Source organism: Lepisosteus oculatus, chromosome 26, assembly GCF_040954835.1.
Source record: "Lepisosteus oculatus isolate fLepOcu1 chromosome 26, fLepOcu1.hap2, whole genome shotgun sequence".
NCBI classification, from domain to species: Eukaryota; Metazoa; Chordata; class Actinopteri; order Semionotiformes; family Lepisosteidae; genus Lepisosteus; species Lepisosteus oculatus.
The window spans coordinates 3,843,768-3,861,534 of record NC_090721.1 but is presented as its reverse complement, the minus strand read 5'-3'; the positions used below and the strand labels follow the sequence as shown (position 1 = coordinate 3,861,534).

General features: G+C 43.9%; 1 protein-coding gene and 1 long non-coding RNA gene across 3 annotated transcripts; one reads left to right on the top strand and one right to left on the bottom strand.

Moving 5' to 3' along the window:
* The first annotated feature begins 3 nt into the window (after positions 1-3).
* Positions 4-17,556, top strand: LOC102690362 (unconventional myosin-XIX). 2 transcript variants are annotated; one of them, XM_006640997.3, is made up of 24 exons: positions 4-330; positions 3,406-3,535; positions 4,373-4,521; positions 4,953-5,066; positions 5,468-5,600; positions 6,099-6,168; positions 6,686-6,788; positions 6,918-7,014; positions 7,141-7,217; positions 7,613-7,703; positions 7,911-8,082; positions 8,628-8,701; positions 8,994-9,115; positions 9,270-9,383; positions 9,875-10,051; positions 10,574-10,714; positions 11,073-11,180; positions 11,765-11,835; positions 12,509-12,585; positions 14,033-14,193; positions 14,819-14,948; positions 15,521-15,606; positions 16,013-16,333; positions 16,783-17,556. In XM_006640997.3, exons 1-24 carry the CDS (start codon positions 196-198, stop codon positions 16,894-16,896), a joined length of 2,967 nt encoding a protein of 988 aa, XP_006641060.2. In that variant the 5' UTR covers positions 4-195; the 3' UTR covers positions 16,897-17,556. The 2 variants fall into 2 exon arrangements, 1 of the variants encoding a protein (XP_006641060.2); XR_001480836.2 differs by lacking the exons at positions 14,819-14,948; positions 15,521-15,606; positions 16,013-16,333; positions 16,783-17,556 and adding an exon at positions 13,170-13,311 and having other exon boundaries at positions 14,033-14,121.
* Positions 13,053-14,150, bottom strand: LOC107079944 (uncharacterized). The gene is made up of 2 exons (XR_001480837.2): positions 13,957-14,150; positions 13,053-13,214 (listed from the first exon to the last, which is right to left on the bottom strand). It is a non-coding gene; the product is annotated as an uncharacterized lncRNA (long non-coding RNA).
* Positions 17,557-17,767: the final 211 nt, after the last annotated feature.

Here is a 17,767-nt window from a genome sequence, read left to right as displayed (position 1 = left end):
CAGTGACGTTTTACACCTGGATTGTCCACCGGGCTGAGTTTGAGTGCGGTCGGAGCGGCGGGGGCGGTTTTGCCCTTCACAGCGGTTTCGCGACATGGAGGGAGTAAGGTGATACCTTGGACGGGAGAGAGAGGTAGTAGTTTGGGCGAAAGAAGAAGGGGGTCGTGAGAAAACGAGCGTGTGGCGATTAAAGCGATGGCGAGCGCCAAGCCGAAGCAGCGGGGAAGCAGCAGGAGAGCTCTTCCCGACGGACCGGAGGAGGTCGGGGCTGGAGCCGGGAGCCGAGGGTGGGAATACCGACCAGCCCGGCGCCCAGGATCCCAGAAAAAGGTACAGATCGCTTTCTGATCAACCCGGTTTTAGTTCTGGGGACACGAGTCATTTAGGATTCTCCAAAAGAAAGAGGGATTCAAGCTTTTCTTTATGTAGTTTTCCCTAGAGGGTTTCTTATACCGATGGTTCGGACCATCGCTGAACATAACGCGTGGTCATTTTGAGAGAAACGTTATTAAATGCTTTAATAATAAAGGTGGAAAAAAGTTTTTCAAGTATATCTTCTCGGGGATGAGGGGAATACGTATTTAAGATTGAACTGGGGGGACGTTGAGCTGATGTGACATTTAAAAAAAAAAGTTTGGAACAACTCCTGGCTGAACACTGCATATAATATGGAAAATTCCGGGAGATCTATTTTTTTTTTCCACTTAAAGTTATGCTGCGTTAAACTGGGGGTGGACAGAGATCGGTCCTGCCGCTGGTCGTGTAGCAAAAAAAAAAACGGTAATTTGTGCCCGAAGCACCGCTGTCGTTATTTATCTGGTGTTTAAGGTGCGCGGAGAAATGACTTCAGAATAATTGATGCAGAATCTAATATTCCTCTTTTCGGCTGCGAAATCGTGATCGCATGCAGATCATCCCAATCACATCCAGACCATTGTCGCTCGGTGCAGAAGTGCTATTCTCATAACATCACTAAGTATTCGGGTTGTGTTTGAAAGTGCTTTAACAGTTATTTTTTTCCCAAGAAGTCGCGACTAAATTAATCTGCGGCACACGAACACATTTCGTTTCTACTGCGTGGCTGAAGGGCTTTTTGCACAAGCTTTTAATGACTAGATTTCTCAGCGTTTTTCCAAGAGTCTCAAAGCGTTGTGGCTGATGATGTAAGGAACCATATATTAGTCATCCGAATAGTATCTTAATGAAGTATCTGGTCTAAACATCTACTAAAAACTAAAAAAAACAAACAAACACCCAATTCTTAGACAAATCAAAGTTCTAAAATACTCCCATATCCTGTGTTTAGAAACAGAGGGTCAAAACTGATAGTCTTCCCATTCATTAATGTTCACCTACTTTTGCTATTTATCCTGTTAAATAAATGACGCGGATTTCGGTTGTGATTTCGATAATGCAGTGTCTGTACTTTCAGATTAGCTTTTTTTCCAATGTAAATTTTAACAACTTGATTTTTGAAATAAAGGCACAATTGAACCACAGGCTCTGTATGATACCGCCTGTTTTGTCTTGACTTTTTTCTGACGTGCTGCAGGTGAATGGCTGACCGGCAGGGGAGGCAGTGTTGAAAAGTGCCGGCATAGTTTATTTGTGTCCTTTTCACATGCTGTGAACTCTGTAATCCAATTACCTAATAGCCCACAGGTAACTGGGTTTCCAGGACACAGTGGCTTGCAGGACTAGGGGATAAAATTCTAGGATGTAGGCTGAGCTAGAGGTGAGGGAAAAAAAAAATTCAGTTATTTTTTTAATGACAAATATTTTTATTTGGATTTGGAAAGAGCTGCAATTCAAATCTTCTTGAAGTCGTTTAATACAGTTAGGCTACCTATGTGGAGTCAGTGTACCTGCTAAGTGCGTGTGTGTTTTTTAGACTAGGAGCTAATCCGCAGAAGGCACCTCTGCAGATTTCTGCTTCTAATTTCTGTAGGTTGTTTACAGGCACCTTGAGCCTTTGCCTTTCTAATCAGTTTCTTTCTTTAATCGACTCCCAGTCTGTCACAGAGACAAGCATATTCTTTCATTGAGTCCGAATGCAGCACATGTATTGTTATGTTATCGTGCCAAGTCTTGACAAAATCAGATTTCCGAGAGATGGAAATCTGGTGTGTACTTGTGGGGATTGAATGAGAGCTTGTGTCTGTCCCAGCTAATCAAAGTGGTGGTGGGGGGAGGGGGAGTTTTTCTTTTTCCTTTTTTTTTATTGGAGAGATATCTTGGCGTAGCTCTATTGTGGCCGCAGAGGTGCAGAGGGAGTTCAGCCTGGGGGCCGGTGAGGGAAGCTGCCCGGTGTGGAGCCGATTGAGAACAGCGGCGCACATGTCGCTGTGGAAGACAAGAACGAACTCGCTGCGGTTTTAATTCTCCCTGCTCCTCCGCAGTGCCGCACCCTGGAGGGGAATGCAGTTGGGACACAGGGAGATCCAGCCTGTTTTTTCCACTTTACAGTCACCGAGCAACACTGAGATGCTGTACATAGTTATTTTCTCCATTTAGATCTAATGATACACACCAGGGATTTTCCAGTGTCCGTATACATGCCCAATTGCTTGATTTAAAACTGAACTCATTCCTTTTTCTGCACTTGCTCTGCTTTTTATTCTGCGGGGTGTTTTGGAAGGTGATTTGCACTCCCAAGCGTTTGTCCACATCATTGCCTTTTCTCCAGAGTTTTGTGAGCTGAATCGATTCTTGAATTCAGCATTTCGGAGCAAAGCTTTTATTTGGTTGTAATAAAAGCCAGCTGCAGCCTTCCTCTTGATCAGATGGAATATGTGGACAGCATGTGTACATCAGTATATCAGTAGTATCAGTACAGTATATCCCCATTGTTCAAGTCTCATGAACATATGAACACATTTCTACTAGTATATACCTTTGAGGAAGTGTGTAAGAGTTGTTGTGATGAAGGAAAAAAAAAAGTCTAGCCTTGAGTGTGTAATACGCACCCAGTCTATTGCTTGGAGACTCCCTGCTGCAAAGCTGACACTCCTTCGTTCAGATGTGTGGATGGGACCAGTGGAGTAACGTACTCTGCCCCAGCTTGCAACAGCAGCGACCACAGCAGGGATGCTAACCTAAACCAGGTCCTTGCAGTCATGAGACCAGCGCGATAAACAATAGTTCAGGCTAGGAATTCGGAAGGTTTTGCATCGGATTGTCATTGTATTGGTTTGTTTTCCAAGTCATTGGCTTAAAATGTTTAGGTGCAACGTGTGTTTTTTTGACTGCATTAAAAAGCTCTTTTTAACCTTAACAGAGTAGCATTGTGCAGAAACACAGATTCCTTGAATACTTATAGTTTAGGACAGTCACTGACCCTCTAGAACCAAGGCTGGTAACCATTTGTTTTTTTCCTTTTGATCCCTGTATTTCTGCTCCATAAAGACGATTCCATCCCCTCATCCCTCTCTCGATGACTCGCTGGAGGGTGATCTCCAAAACTTCCTGATCGACGAAAGTCAGCTGCACACCTACGATGACCTAACCAAAGTCAACCCTGTGACCACCACTACAGGTATCCTCCTTTGTGGGCACGTGAACACATTGATGGTATCATTGAATTGGTGAAGAATCTGAAAATTAGGGGCAGTGAGACTATCCAGATTGGTTTTGACTTTGTAGTGATGCTTAATTCAATTACACTCCTGTTATTGTTATCTGGATATATACATGCAAAACACGGTGAATTTAGCAACCTTTTATTTTAATGTGCATAAAACTCTGCATCACCAGGATGATATGTTATTCCATAATGTAGTGTCGCAGCTAAATCACCCTGCAACTCACAACTGACAACCCCCTGAAGCTCAGCAGTGTGAGCCTGGCCAGTACCTGGATAGGAGACCTCCTGGGAAAGCTAAGGCTGCTGCTGGAAGAGGTGTTAGTGGGGCCAGTAGGGGCGCTGTGTGGGTCCCAGTGCCCCAGTATAGTGATGGGGATGCTATACTGTAAGGCGCCATCTTTCAGATGAGATGTAAAACTGAGGTTCTGACTCTCTGCTCATTAAAAATCCCAGGGTATTTCTAAAAAAGGCAGGGGTGTAACCCTGGAGTCCTGGCCAAAGTTCCCTCTGGCCTTTACCACATAATGGCCTCCTTATAACCCCCATCTCTGAACTGGCTTCATCACTCTGCTCTCCTCCCCACTGAGAGCTGGTGTGTGGGGAGAATACTGGCGCACTATGGCTGCCGTCACATCATCCAGGTGGGGGACACACTGGTGGTGGAGGAGGGGATCCCCGTTACCTCTACCATTAAGGGTAAAGGGCTTTGAATGGAGCACTATATGAGTGTAAGGATTATTATTATAATTACCTGACAGCAGGTCTAATTCCTGGTCTTTTTTCCTGTAGTTTTGAAATGCCTGCAGGCCAGGTATTGCGCTAGGGTGTTCTACACACATGCAGGCTGTACCCTGGTGGCACTGAACCCCTTCCAGCCCATCCCTCAGCTCTACTCCCCGGATGTGATGAAGGAATATCACTCAGCAGCTCGGCCACAGGTGCGAAGCTCACAGTTTGTGTTCCTAACCTGTATTAAAGGGCATAGAAATAATAGTAATTGATCACCTACTAAGAGCTGTTTAGTCTGAAATAAGGGAGCAAATTCTTAATTAGCAAGTAGAGACTGCTTTTCATGTGCTAAAGCCTAGGGCAGAGTGCAGAAAAAAAAGTCTAAACTAGCAAGACATCAGTTACCGGTCCAATTAACACTGGAGATTAAGAGCCCAGTTGGAACAGGAACCTGCAGACACATAAGTACACCAGAACCACTGTTCTTGAAGTAGCTTTAATTTATAATTTAGATGGAAAGATTAAAAAAAATAACTAATAGCACACAATGCTTTGCTTGTGCATTTATGGATAGCTTCAAACATGTATTTCCACCAAGAAAAGGTTGACAGTTTCTGGTGTGGGCTCTTCACTGTCCCAGGAGTTCAAACCTCACATCTTCATCGTTGCTGAGCAGGCGTACAGGAACGTGCAAGGGCAGGTGGAGCCTGTGAACCAGTCCCTCGTAGTCAGTGGAGAGAGCGGCGCGGGGAAGGTAAGATAAGAGAAGGTGAGGCTTGTGATGGGCAGAGCAGTGGCTCTGTGGCTCAGGATCTGCACCTGTGGCTGGGAGGGTGCCGGTTCAAATCCTGTTGCTGGCAGAGGAATCCTACTCCATTGGGCCCCTGAGCAAGGCCCTTCACCCCAGCTGCTCCAGGGGTGCTGTATAAATGGCTGACCCTGCGCTCTGACCCCCAGCTTCTCTCCCCGTCTGTGTGTCTCATGGAGAGCAAGCTGGGGTATGCGAAAAGACACATTCCTAATGCAAGAAATTGTATAGGGCCAAAAGTGATCTTATCTTCATGCTGTCAGGGACAGCTCAGGAGCGATATCATTGCTGCAGGGGGCCAGTTCAAGAGCTGCGGTGCACTTCAAGACCTTGCGTTTTATTTGCAGACCTGGACCTCTCGCTGCCTCATGAAGTACTACGCCACTGTCGCTGCTTCCCGGTCTTCCCAGAAAGCTCAGGACACGGTGGAAAGAATAGAGAGGAGAGTGCTGGACTCCAACCCCATAATGGAGGCCTTTGGTGAGTCTGTGTTTTGCGGAATTACTCCCACTGCGTGTTTGGGGTTTGTCATCCTGGCCAGCTTGCTGCCCTTTCAGTCGGCCTTCAATTGTAGCACTTCAATTAAAAAACAAATTAAAAGCAATTGAAAGCGACCAGTGCCTTAATTGTGTTTTGATCCTGATAACTATTAATTAAATCAATTAAGGAGCTGGTTTCTGCAACAGAGTGGAGTTTCCCAAGCTGTTACATGGAACACAATGTGAACAAATGTTCTGTGAACAAAAATTTGAATGTTAATTTTCCTACTAGTATATTAAAAAAGAAATGGATGTGTGTATAAAAAACGTTAATGTATTTGGGAATAATAATGCCCTAGAAACATCAGATTATTGTACCTTTCAAGCATTTTTAACCCTTTCTTCAGGGTTGTGTGTGTAATATTTCTCTGTGGTGACCACTGTTGTGTCAGGCAGTGTAGCTCGCAGTAGGCTGATGTGAGGCCTTCCTTCTCCGCAGGGAACGCGTGCACCTTGAGGAACCACAACAGCAGTCGGTTTGGGAAATACATTCAGCTCCAGCTCAACAGGTTGGTCGGACTGTCTGCAATGTCAGCTCCTCGTGCAGATTGTCTGTGTTCTTCACAAGGCTGTTACATCTAAGTATAAAGTGGCCAAACCTCACATCAAAGGGATGCGTGCCTTGTAAGAATATGGAAATATACACCAATCCACAGCTGTGACTGCATAGATGTTCATATACAGTATGCTCATCAGATCGCGCACAAACTATGAATAACAATCACTGCACATGCCTCACTGCAAACTTGAGTTTTGCAACATAAAGGACAGGATAAACCCAGGGCAAGTGTGGGTAACATAAAGATATAATGGGAAGCAGTGATTTGCTATTCAATTTTAAACAGACAGTGAGTATTTAATCATACTGTCTTCAGCTTTATTTATAACTGGAGTACTGAGCGGTTAATATATGCTGAATAGTGGTCTCCTTTCACAGGAGAAAGAATTGCAGAAGAATTTCATTTTTTAATGTACTGAAGCCCCCATTGCGGTGGTCCATGTTTTCTCCCGATATTTGACCTCCAGGTCGCAGCAGTTAGTGGGGGCATCTGTACAGACATACCTGCTGGAAAAGACCAGAGTGGCCTGCCAAGCTCCGGGCGAGCGCAATTTCCACATATTTTACCAGGTGACTGTACACGCTTGTTCCCTGTCATGTGTGCTTGGAAGTGTAGTGAGGAGTCCGGCCTTGAGGCTCTTGCACGAGGATCAGGCTGTTTTAGTGTTATTGATTTCGCACCGTCCTCGCTGTCTGTAGATGATGAAGGGGGCCACACAGGAGGAGAGGCAGGAATGGAAGATGCCTGCTGCTGGGCAGTTCCTCTGGCTGCCAAACGCCGACAGAACCCTCGAAGGTAATCGGTTCACTTGTGCTTAGGCTTTCCCCTTAAGGCAACAAGCAAACTTCACCCCATCTTTGGGAAGGCTTAGGCCACCCTGCTTGTCTTAATGGCTACAATCACCTTGTTCTTTCATTGCAGAAGACTGCTTTGAGGAAACCAGAGCTGCCATGTTGCACTTGGGCGTTCACAAAGAGGTTCAGGGACAGATATTCCAGGTAATTAACGGGCATTATGGGCCTGTAATGCAGAGAAAATTAATATTAATGTTAAATATCCAGTATGAAGTTTAAGCATGCTTTTAATCACCTTTCTTTGTGTATATTATGGAGAACAAGTTCTGAGGGTTTTTTCCCCATTGCATCATTCTGATCAGAGTATTTGCTGAGTATTACAAGCTGAGGAAAAATCATGTAAATGCCCCGCTGATAGATTAAGGCAGCCATTTCCATGTGGAAAGTACTGCTCATCTTGAAATATTCAATTATTTTTATAAGAAGGGAGAAAGTCATTTGGCCTGGGTGAAATCTTCTTTTATAGATCGTGCCTTGTTTCAGTCTCAACCCCAAAATGATCGGTTTCATAAACTTTGATTTTAATTCCTTTGCACCAGGTTTTAGCTGCCCTGCTGCAGCTGGGGAATGTGCAGTTCAGTTATCCGCCCGATGAGTCTCAGCCATGCGAACTTCAAGAACAATCCAAAGGTTTGCTTTTTTGCTACCCCTTGTGTTAGTGTAGCCCACATTGCACAGATGAAGTCAAGATTCACAGTGTTTGTCAAGGTGTGTCCTTTCTAATGTCCTGCACGGTCTGGCTAGCCATGGATTTCTTAGTGAGCATTGTTTTTCAGTTTGCTCCCCAGCTGCACTTCTCACCTTTACCTCTTCTTTTCCATCTCCTTCTCTCTCTAGATTTCCTTCAGAACGCTGCCTGCCTGCTGAGGGTGCCAGCAGAGGAGCTGCTGAGCTGTCTGAGAGTAAGAACCATCCGAGCTGGGAGACAGCAGCACACCGTGATGAAGCCCTGCTCGCAGACGGAGTGCAGCATGAGAAGAGATTGCTTGGCCAAAGTCATCTATGCCCAGTGAGTGTCACCAGGAGCCCCCGCTATCAAGCCCCACTCTACTGGAGAACAGGGTGGGAGACTGATCTCTCCAAGGGGAAGTGAAGAGCAAAATCCCAAAACCTGCATGCTTTTATACACTTTGTTTCACTAAGCAGCTTTACAACATCTCATCCTGCTAGTATTAAAACGCTCTGCTGTACCTCTTGATTGCATTGTGTGTGAATAACAGAGGAGCAGTTTTCATTGAGGTCAGAAACAAACGCTGTTGAAACAGTTCCTCTGTCTTCTGATCTTAAACCGTATCATACGCATAGTTATTTATAGGAAAGCACTGTTACAGAATTGAAGCTTGGACTAGAGTTAAGTCATGGAAAAAGACGTTCAGGAACAATCATGATAGTGCCCTGATGATAGGTCAAGAGAACATCAACAATATGTTTATTACTAGCTGGAAGGAGTAATGTGAACAAATTATATGTTTGGTCAGATTGCAGGACACTTGGCTTCATCGGGATGATAAACCGTAATTTAAAAGGTTTTTTTCTCTCTTTTTCTCTCTACAGCATTTTTGACTGGATAGTCGCATTCATAAACCAAAGCATTTGTGCAGATTCATCCAGCTGGTGTAATTTCATAGGTACAGACTTGGATTTTTATCAAAATGATTCTTAAACAGTGATTGAAGCTAAACAAATGGCCGTGCTATTGAAAAGCATCAGTGTGATTAAAACCCTTGCAAGATGTAGCAATAACAACAGGCAAAGCTAATCAGAGCCTGCATTCATGCATGGATCAGGCTGTTACTGATGGCTTTGTCTTGTGTGGTAGAGTGTTCTGTAATTGCCTTCAGTGCTTCTTTGAACGGTATGTGCAAAAGTACATGGATCACTTATCCGTGACTGTGACTGTCCTCTCTGTGGTGGTGGCAGGTCTGCTGGACGTCTATGGCTTTGAGTGTTTCCACCAAAATAACCTGGAGCAGCTGTGCATCAACTATGCCAACGAGAAGCTGCAGCAGCACTTTGTGGCCCATTATCTGAAAGCCCAGCAGGTACTCCAGTGCTCTCCTATGGGAAAGAATCCATTGGTTTCTGATTCATTTATTTACGTTTAATCCTAGATTTGAATGCATGCACACCTGTGTTGAAGCATTAATGAGCGTTTCAGTGCCGGCTCCTTCCCTCCCCACTGTGTGTGCGATGCAGGAGGAGTACGCGGCCGAGGGGCTGGAGTGGTCCTTCATCAGCTATCAGGACAACCAGAGCGGTCTGGACCTCATCGAGGGGCCCCCCCCCAGTGTCTTCTCCCTGCTGAACGAGGCAAGACGCCGGCCGATTCCCGTCTCCCGTTAGTCTGGGGTCGGCTCGAAGGGTGACGAGCAGGGACCTGTCCGAGCAAACCGAGCGACATCAGGAGTAAACTATGCCAAATCCTTTAATAAAACAATGCGGAAGACCACAGCCTTCAGGCAACTCAAATAATAAAACAAAAATGAAAAAAAGATTTGTAGGAGCTGGCTGTTTGGTTTACAATTAGATGATGAAAAATGAGCAGTAGATCGGTAGGCAACTCCTGATCTTGATCCAAAAGAACCTTTGAATTTTACTCGGAATTCAAAATTTTGGGTATCCAAAGCAATTATTTTGACAGTGATTAATTAGGTCCTTAAGAGTTGATGTGAAACGACCCGAATGAAATGGAGTGTGATCCCTAAATGTCAGTCAGTGCATTTTATATTCTCGCAGGTCATTGACTTTTAGCCTGCTGTAGGCAGTGGTTTAGTGGACTTGTCTTTCTGGATGAATCGCAGGAGTGTCGCCTCAACCGGCCCTCTGATGCCAAGCAGTTCGAGACCCGGCTGGAGAAGGCTCTGTCCGGCAAGGCCTGTGTGAGCTGGGACAAGCTCAGCGACACACCCCACTTCACCGTGTCCCACTACGCAGGGCAGGTCAGCTACCAGATCGAGGGCATGGTGGAGAAAAACAAGGCAAGTACTGCATGCTCAGAAGGACAGGACTCTGTATTCGTTTTTTAACACCAGACATTTCCAGTGATGCAGTTCAGTTACTGGGTAAAACAAACTTGTGTGACAGACTAGCATAGTTTCAGTGTGGTTTGCAGTGTTATTTTTTTAGCTTTTAAACAACCCAGTTTGCCAATTTTCTTGTCTTGACCATTTACAATTGGTTTGGTCATGTCTTTGTTGCATCGCTCAACCATAATTCCCCCGAAGACGGGCGTGAAAAGCTCAGCTGGCCACTGTAAACGCCCCCTGTCAGTGATGGATCCCTGGGCCCTGTGAGGAAGAGAGCTGGCCGCCCTGGGTCTTTACCCGGGCCTCTCCAGAGTCACTCTGGCACCTCTCTGCAATGCTTTCCGAATCGAGCCGGGTTTGCTCTGATTGGTTCAGAAGAAGAGTGGAGTCAGCTGTAATGAAGATGGGGGCCGAGCAGATCAGTGTAGTGTTGGCTTGCACGCGCATCACTGAGTCTTGGCATGTCTGTTGCAGGACCTCGTGCCCCCTGAGCTTGTCCTTGTGCTCCGGAGGTCCCAGGACGCGCTCCTCCACAGTCTGTTCTCTGAGAATAATCAGGAGCAGAGTGACAGCAAGGGGCACAGCAAAGTCATCACTGTCGTCTCCAAGTTCAAGGTGCACGAGTGCTTCGCCGTTTCAGGATGTTCACCACTGTTGCTTCTTGTGAAGATGTTTTATATCGGCTTTTTACACCAGAAGAAAATTCCATGACTCTTAAGAAAAACAGTCTACAAGTCATATTATATAGAACTAACATTATTCCTTGTTTTACGGATACATTTGGGTTTGTTTTGGGGGTTTTCTCTGTCTATGTTTGAGTTAGTCGAAAGCACGTTTCGCAGAGCTCTGCATCAGTTAGTCTCATGTTTTAAGGAGGGGAAACTTGAATACATTTTTGGGTAAATTAATTTTCTGTACAGACATGGATGCGTCGGTATGGCCTGTAGTCTATGAATGTGCTGTGTGTCTGCAGGGCTCGCTGGAGAGCCTGATGCGTGTCTTACACAGCACCACTCCTCACTACACCCGCTGTATCAAGCCCAACACCGACTGCAGGCCACTCACCTTCAAGAAGGAGGAGGTACGTCTGGGCGTTTAGACATACCTGAGCAGCAGTGTGCAAGAGACAGTTCCCCTGGCGAGAGTTTTCATTCACGAGGGAGGATTTCAGTGTTTCTATTCTATTTTGGAAACTGACCAGACTCTTGACTCTGCAGTAAATGAATGAGATGGTTAATTTGTGCATAGTCTGTCCAGAGGGAAAATCAGGGGTCTGTTTTTCATAGATTTAAGCGCTGTCCTGGGTAACTTGTGTATATTGCAAAAATACAATACATGTACTGTAAAGTGCAAGAATACAATATTGCATTTTAAACACTTGACACTTGTCTTACAAAGTGCATATATTCATGCTCCCCGTTCAATAAACTAAACTGTATGTCACGTGCCCCAACAGACAACATCAGGGTCGTAGAGGTCTACCTGACAGAGTACAGATCACAACTATGGGTGCTGTCAGTGACTTTACTCAGTCAGTGAAATTTACTTGAAGGCATTTAATGCTGCATTGCAGGGGGTATTGTGTATTAATGGTAGAGATGACATCAGAGCAAATATGCTGTGAGTCCCCAGCAGCACATTAAAGACTGTATTGTCTGATTCCAGGTCATTACCCAGCTGGAGGCCTGCGGTATTGTGGAGACCATCAATATCAGTGCTGCAGGGTTTCCAGTCAGGCATGTAGTCGGAATTCTGATTTACTTTGACTTGAATAACTGATGAACCCTATTCCTTTATTCGAAGTACTCTTGGGTAGGCATGGAGATGATTGCATCACAACAAAGCATCATCAAGAGCTACTAAAATCTCTTAGAACTCCAGACTTAAATCTTTGTGTTTACAATGCTTTATTGATTTTGTTTGTCATACACCTGCCTCTTTTATACTGATACAGGAGCCCCAGTGAAAGAGAAAGAAGACATTCCTTTTCCATCCTGCTGCAAATGTTGTTGATTTGAAATCCAATAGGTGGTGCTGTTACAACACAGTGATGTTCAGTCCTGGTCCTGCAGAGTTTGTGTCTCTGCAGGTTTTCTAGGTCTATTAAAAACTCCAGTACCTGAAGGTCCAATTAAGGTCCAATTAATTACTAGCTGATTTAGCTCATTAAGAGCTGTGTTACAAATTAGTCTGTAGACACACCAGCCCTCCAGAGCCAAGATCAGACAGCTCTGACTTTACAGCACTTTCATCTAAATCTCTACATTTTGTTGTTCTATTGGATCTTGTGCCAGAGATTGTTTTTGTTTTTTTGAAAAACAAACTCAACCAGCACTGACAAGCCCTCTGTTATGAAGTACTGATACTGATCCCAACTGGAGTACTGAAGTGTTGTCCTTCCATTTGCAGGATTCCTTACCCAAGCTTCGTGAAGCGTTATGGACTGATCACCCTCTCTAAAATCAGTTCTGTTTCAAATGGAAGTGGTATGTCTCCTTTTCAGGAATATCTTTAGTTTCGGTCTGGGGTTTATGGAGTTTAAACCAGAAATGATATGGAGATTTTCAAGCGCAGCTCATATTATTATTTCAAACAATACTGAATACTTTCAGATCGTGTGTCAAACACAGGATCTGGTATGGATCAGTGGAATTTGGGTATATCTATTGCTTGTTTGTCACATAATGGATGGATTAAATTATTAAACTGTTGCCCAGGAGTAATCTACTACAAAGGCCTCTGTAAGAAATGTTCCAGTATACAATTCCAAAATTCTTTATGGATTCATAGACACCCATGCATGGAACATCCAATGAAACATTTTTAAAAAATGAAATGGATTTAATGGCTAAACTGGAGTGTTGAAGAGAAATATATATGTAACTATTTCAACTTAAGCCATAAATCATTAGTGCTGGAGTATTCATCCTATATCCATTGATGTTATCCTTGATTTTGCATTTAGAAAAGCTCAGTTGGTAAAGTCTCGCCCTATAAAGACCTCTCCTTACCTCCTTACTGACTCTTCTGCTGTTTTCCCTCTCTCCTTCCTCTCGTCCCCTCACTGCAGTTTCATCCTTCTCCTAATCTGCTCTTCCTCCCGCCCTGTCTGCAGCTGTAGTGGAAAAGTGCTTTGCTAAGTGGGAGATGAGAAATAAAATACACATGCACTACACAGCTTTAAGGAAGCTAATTTAATCAGATATTGGAAGGTAATAGCATGGTTATGAATTCATTGCTTTCCTAGTCATTATGATCTTGAGTGAAAAAAAACACTGCATGAATAGTTGTCATTTCATTTTTCTATTATGGTCCCTTCTTTAACCATTTAAACTGTTCTGAATGTGAACCAGTTAATCAGTGTAATTAAGGGAACTTGCTTGAATTAGTTTTTTGCTAAGCTTTTGCAGTCCAATCTAATCCAGGTAGCTTAGTCCCATCCTGAAAGAGACTGAGGTTTGCGTTGATATGACTGCTCCTTGTATACTCAGTCATGCGTTCAGCACCATGGGCCACAGAATCCAGAACAGACATCAAAGGTACAGTGTGTGGAGACAGCCACAGCACTGTGGAGTAGTGCTCAGTGCTCAGGGCTCCTGGGCTCGGATCCCAGTTGGAGACAGTGCCTCTGTAATCTTGATTAGGTACTTTACCCAGATGCTAGAGTACTGAGTGTCAGAAACTGGTAGTCATAACTTTTGCAACTTGAATGGGGTGAAAACATCAGCCAAATACAAACATCATCATAATGGGAAGTTTGAAGAACCTTCTGTAATATTTTGCAGAAACAAGATAGTGGTCAGTGTGACCACAATGAATTGCATCTTTACATATTACCACAAGGCATCTTGAAATACCTGCTGGTTTTGTAGTAGTTAATGGCTGTCTGGAGTGATCAAGAAAGGGAGTCGATAATCCGTTTCTGCTGCCCAGGGTCAGAAGATGAGAGGGACACGCTGGGCTCTGCAGTCCGTCACGTCCTCCGGTTCGTCACGCCTGGGCAGCCTCTTGATCCCTTCGACCCCTCAGAGGGCAGGCTGCGCTCTACACAGGTGCACTGTGGGAAGACCAAAGTATTCCTCACTCATGCCATGGTAAGTGCATTTCATTCAGGTGATGAGAAGTTCATTTCTGATCAGTCCTCAGAACTACAAGGTTAGGCTCTCCAGATAAGAGAGTACCAAAGTCATCTTGGCAGAATAACACAGATGTCAGACAATTTTGTTGTCAGTAATGTTTGTTGATGAGACTTGTATATACCTATTCTGTATCTAACCACAGAGTCCTGTGAATAACCCTTACTACTATGCTCTTATGTTACTACTTCCTGTTTGTGTAGCAGCACTGAAAATGCTTAGCACTGTGCAAAATCCCTGCACGTACATAAAGCTGTGCTTACTGTTTTCTTTGGTTTTACTGTTCTTTTATGCAACTGTTGTATGCACTTTTTGCATCTTAACTAGATGCCATTATAAAAAAGTTTGGATAATACCAGTTTGCTAAATGAATTCCTATGCTAATGTTTGTGAAACAAGAATAGAGTCAGCTCACACACTATGTAATATATCTGGCCTTCCTGATACGCACACTAATTGATATATCTGGGCATGTGACACTTTTTTGGGAGATGGAGGGTAATGTAAAAGGTCATTTCCACCAGCTGTCTTGCACTGACTGGTCTGAGGGCCGGATTTCCCTTTGCCTCTTCTCGAACCTCAGCTGGAGCGCCTGGAGATCGAGCGAGGCCGAGCTCTTGCCTGCAGAGCTTACTCCATCCAGCGCTGCTGGCGGCGGTACTGCCACAGAAAACGGGAAAGACAGAGGCGGGCGGCAACACTGATCCAAGCAGGTAACCCCTGACTCCCATCACCTACTCGCAGGAAGCCATATTAAACTGGGCCTTGCACGGGTTTGTACCACTGTAATCGGCCTGTTCTGACCCTTAACAAAGTGTCATGAGTGTCGTTGGTCAGAAACATCTACAAAACTATATAAGACAATTAGGAAGCTGGTTGCTTTTACTGTTAAGAAAAAGCACAAGACTAATAATAGAGAGGTAACAAGGTTCAGGGTTCATAGTTCAAATGCTTCTCCAGGCAGGATGGCACTTCTCCATCTGTTTTCTAACAGCTTTATGCAATACAGTATCACAGGGGAGCTGGAGAATACCCCGGCAAGTTAAATAAAAAATAAAATATTTCTTTAAATGCAGACCTAGGACGCATACATTTCTAAAAACCCAATTCCAACCTCAGTGTAACACTGCAATCCGCAGCAAGTTGAGAGGAGAGTTTATGATTAAAGGCCATACTCTAATTTAATTCTTTAACCTTGTGATCACCAGTTTAAAATCGTACTTTCTCATTTGCTTCTGTTATTGTTGTGCAGGGAAGAGCAGTAACAAGATATTTCTTTCGTCAGGTGTCCGATCCTGGTTAACAAGGAGAGAGATCTTGAAATGGCAGACTGCAGCAACAGTGATCCAAAGAGCTTGGAGAACTTGGAGAGTAAGAAAACACTTGGTGTTTAATCAGCTTCTGTGGTTGATTAAATATATCACAGCACAAATGGCCGATCTTTAACATTTATGGATAACTGTTTCTTGCCTGGGATAAAGTGAGTTAAAATACTAAATATTGTATTCTTTGTTTTGACAATGTTGTTAGTTAACATAAGACTTACTAGGGTGTTGCTCATGAGAAATAAGTTGAAACTTGTTAGAATTACACATCAGTACATCATGCTAAGCTGCTGATGTCTGCTTTTTAATTTGAAATCGATGCATCATATATAATGGTACTGTTTGCTAAATGCACACGTAATGAGTTAGAAGGCGTTACCCGCCATGAGTTTTGCTAGCTCTCGAGTCTCCGTGCCCGTCCTTGGAGTCATGTGAAGCTTGTTGTCCTGCAGGCTGTGATGGAGGCACTGGCGGACGCAGAGTTGGACGACGCAGTGGACATTGAGGAGGTGACCATATCCTTGCCAGGCTCCCCCATCCCGGTCACCAGACCTGCCCAGTTTCCCCAGGGACAGCCGGTGGTGGTCCAGAACTGGCCCATTGGACTGGCCCTGGCCTCGTTCGCTGCCACCAGCGTAGCTGTGACCTCCAGCGGGTTCCAGAAGCTGGTGTCTCTGATGGCCTGTCTACAGCTGTCCTTCAGGAGGATAGACTACAAAGTGGAGACCAACCAGTTCGACCAGGGGGTAGCATCCATCAGAGCCCATCCACGGGTAAGCCACTGTTTCCTGGAGATGAAGAATTAGTCGGTAGGTCTGTGAATGACCTCTTCCCTGAGTAACAAAGGCGTTTTTTTTTCTGAGTCAGTCCATTATTTTTCAATCAAAAAAAATTTTTTGAGTGCATGTGATGAAAATCATTTTTTTTATCATCGGAGGTAAAATGTACAATTTTGCCTACAGAGTTCCATACTACTAATACTAATACTACTCTTTTACAGTATTAAAGGACTGTGCAGTTAATACTGTACCTACAACCCTGCCCTTGCAGTGAGGTTTCTCTTTCAAAGTTTCCAAAATGAGCAACAGGCCTAATCATTTTGAGGTTATGTCTACTGAAGCTAATGGACCTTTGTAAATCGCAATATCTACGGTATAAACGCCCGATGGCAGTATCTTGTATGTGTTTTACAGCACGTAACCCTTTTCCTTTTTACCTACAGCAATCAGTCAAATTTCACCTCCAGCGATCTCCTCTGCTGTACGCCGACATTTGTCCAGAACAGAAGGCTGATGGAATCAGTGGATTTAACCAGATTTTACTGGAGAAAACTTAACTCATTTCTTCTTTTAGCCAAAAACCACAAGTGGCCTTTAACCGATCTTCAATTACTGCACTTTGAGTTTTGAGGCATCTTTATCTAGAAGGGAGAGCCTTTACCTTTGCTGCCTTTGAAATGTATAACACTATTTAAAAATCAGTATTTATTCTTCTGATCTCAGGCCAAGTTAAACCGTTGAGACACTAAGTGCCTTCACCTGTTGGGGGGGGCCTTTATAATTGTACTGGAAGATTTGTATTGATATTTTATGCCATTTAAGTTGCCTCTTTAGTTTGTTCAATTTAATATTCATGAAATCGAATAATATGGGAGAGGAGAGGTTCTACAGCACAGTTTATATGGCAATACTGTATGTGTATAATGCTTTTCAAACAAAATTATCTAATTACAGATAATACTTTCAGGTGCTGTTGTCCACGATTATGACTTATGGATGGGACAGTAGTTAACATAACATAACACATACACTGTTTGAATTTCAGAGCAGTACACTTGTTTTGTCTTCAGTTATCTACACTACATCATTTCCATTTGATTCAATTACCTGAACCCTATTATCCTTAATCGAGATACTGAACTGCCTTTTAGCAAAAGCTCCAACAGCTAATCAAACCTTGGAATAAAATGCAAATATTCCAATGTAGGATTATTGAACTCGCTCTGGCTCTGTTTTTTTACACATTTAGTTCCATATATTCCATCATGTTAATGGGTGATTAAGTCATCTAAGAGTACAGTGTTAAACAGTGCAAAAGTAACTCAGGTCAATACTGTAGGCTGGGAGTCCTGGTATGCCATGTGTACTTAACCATTAGGTGCTTCAAAATCTGGAGTCAGCTCAGTTTGCATAAAAACACTTTATCAC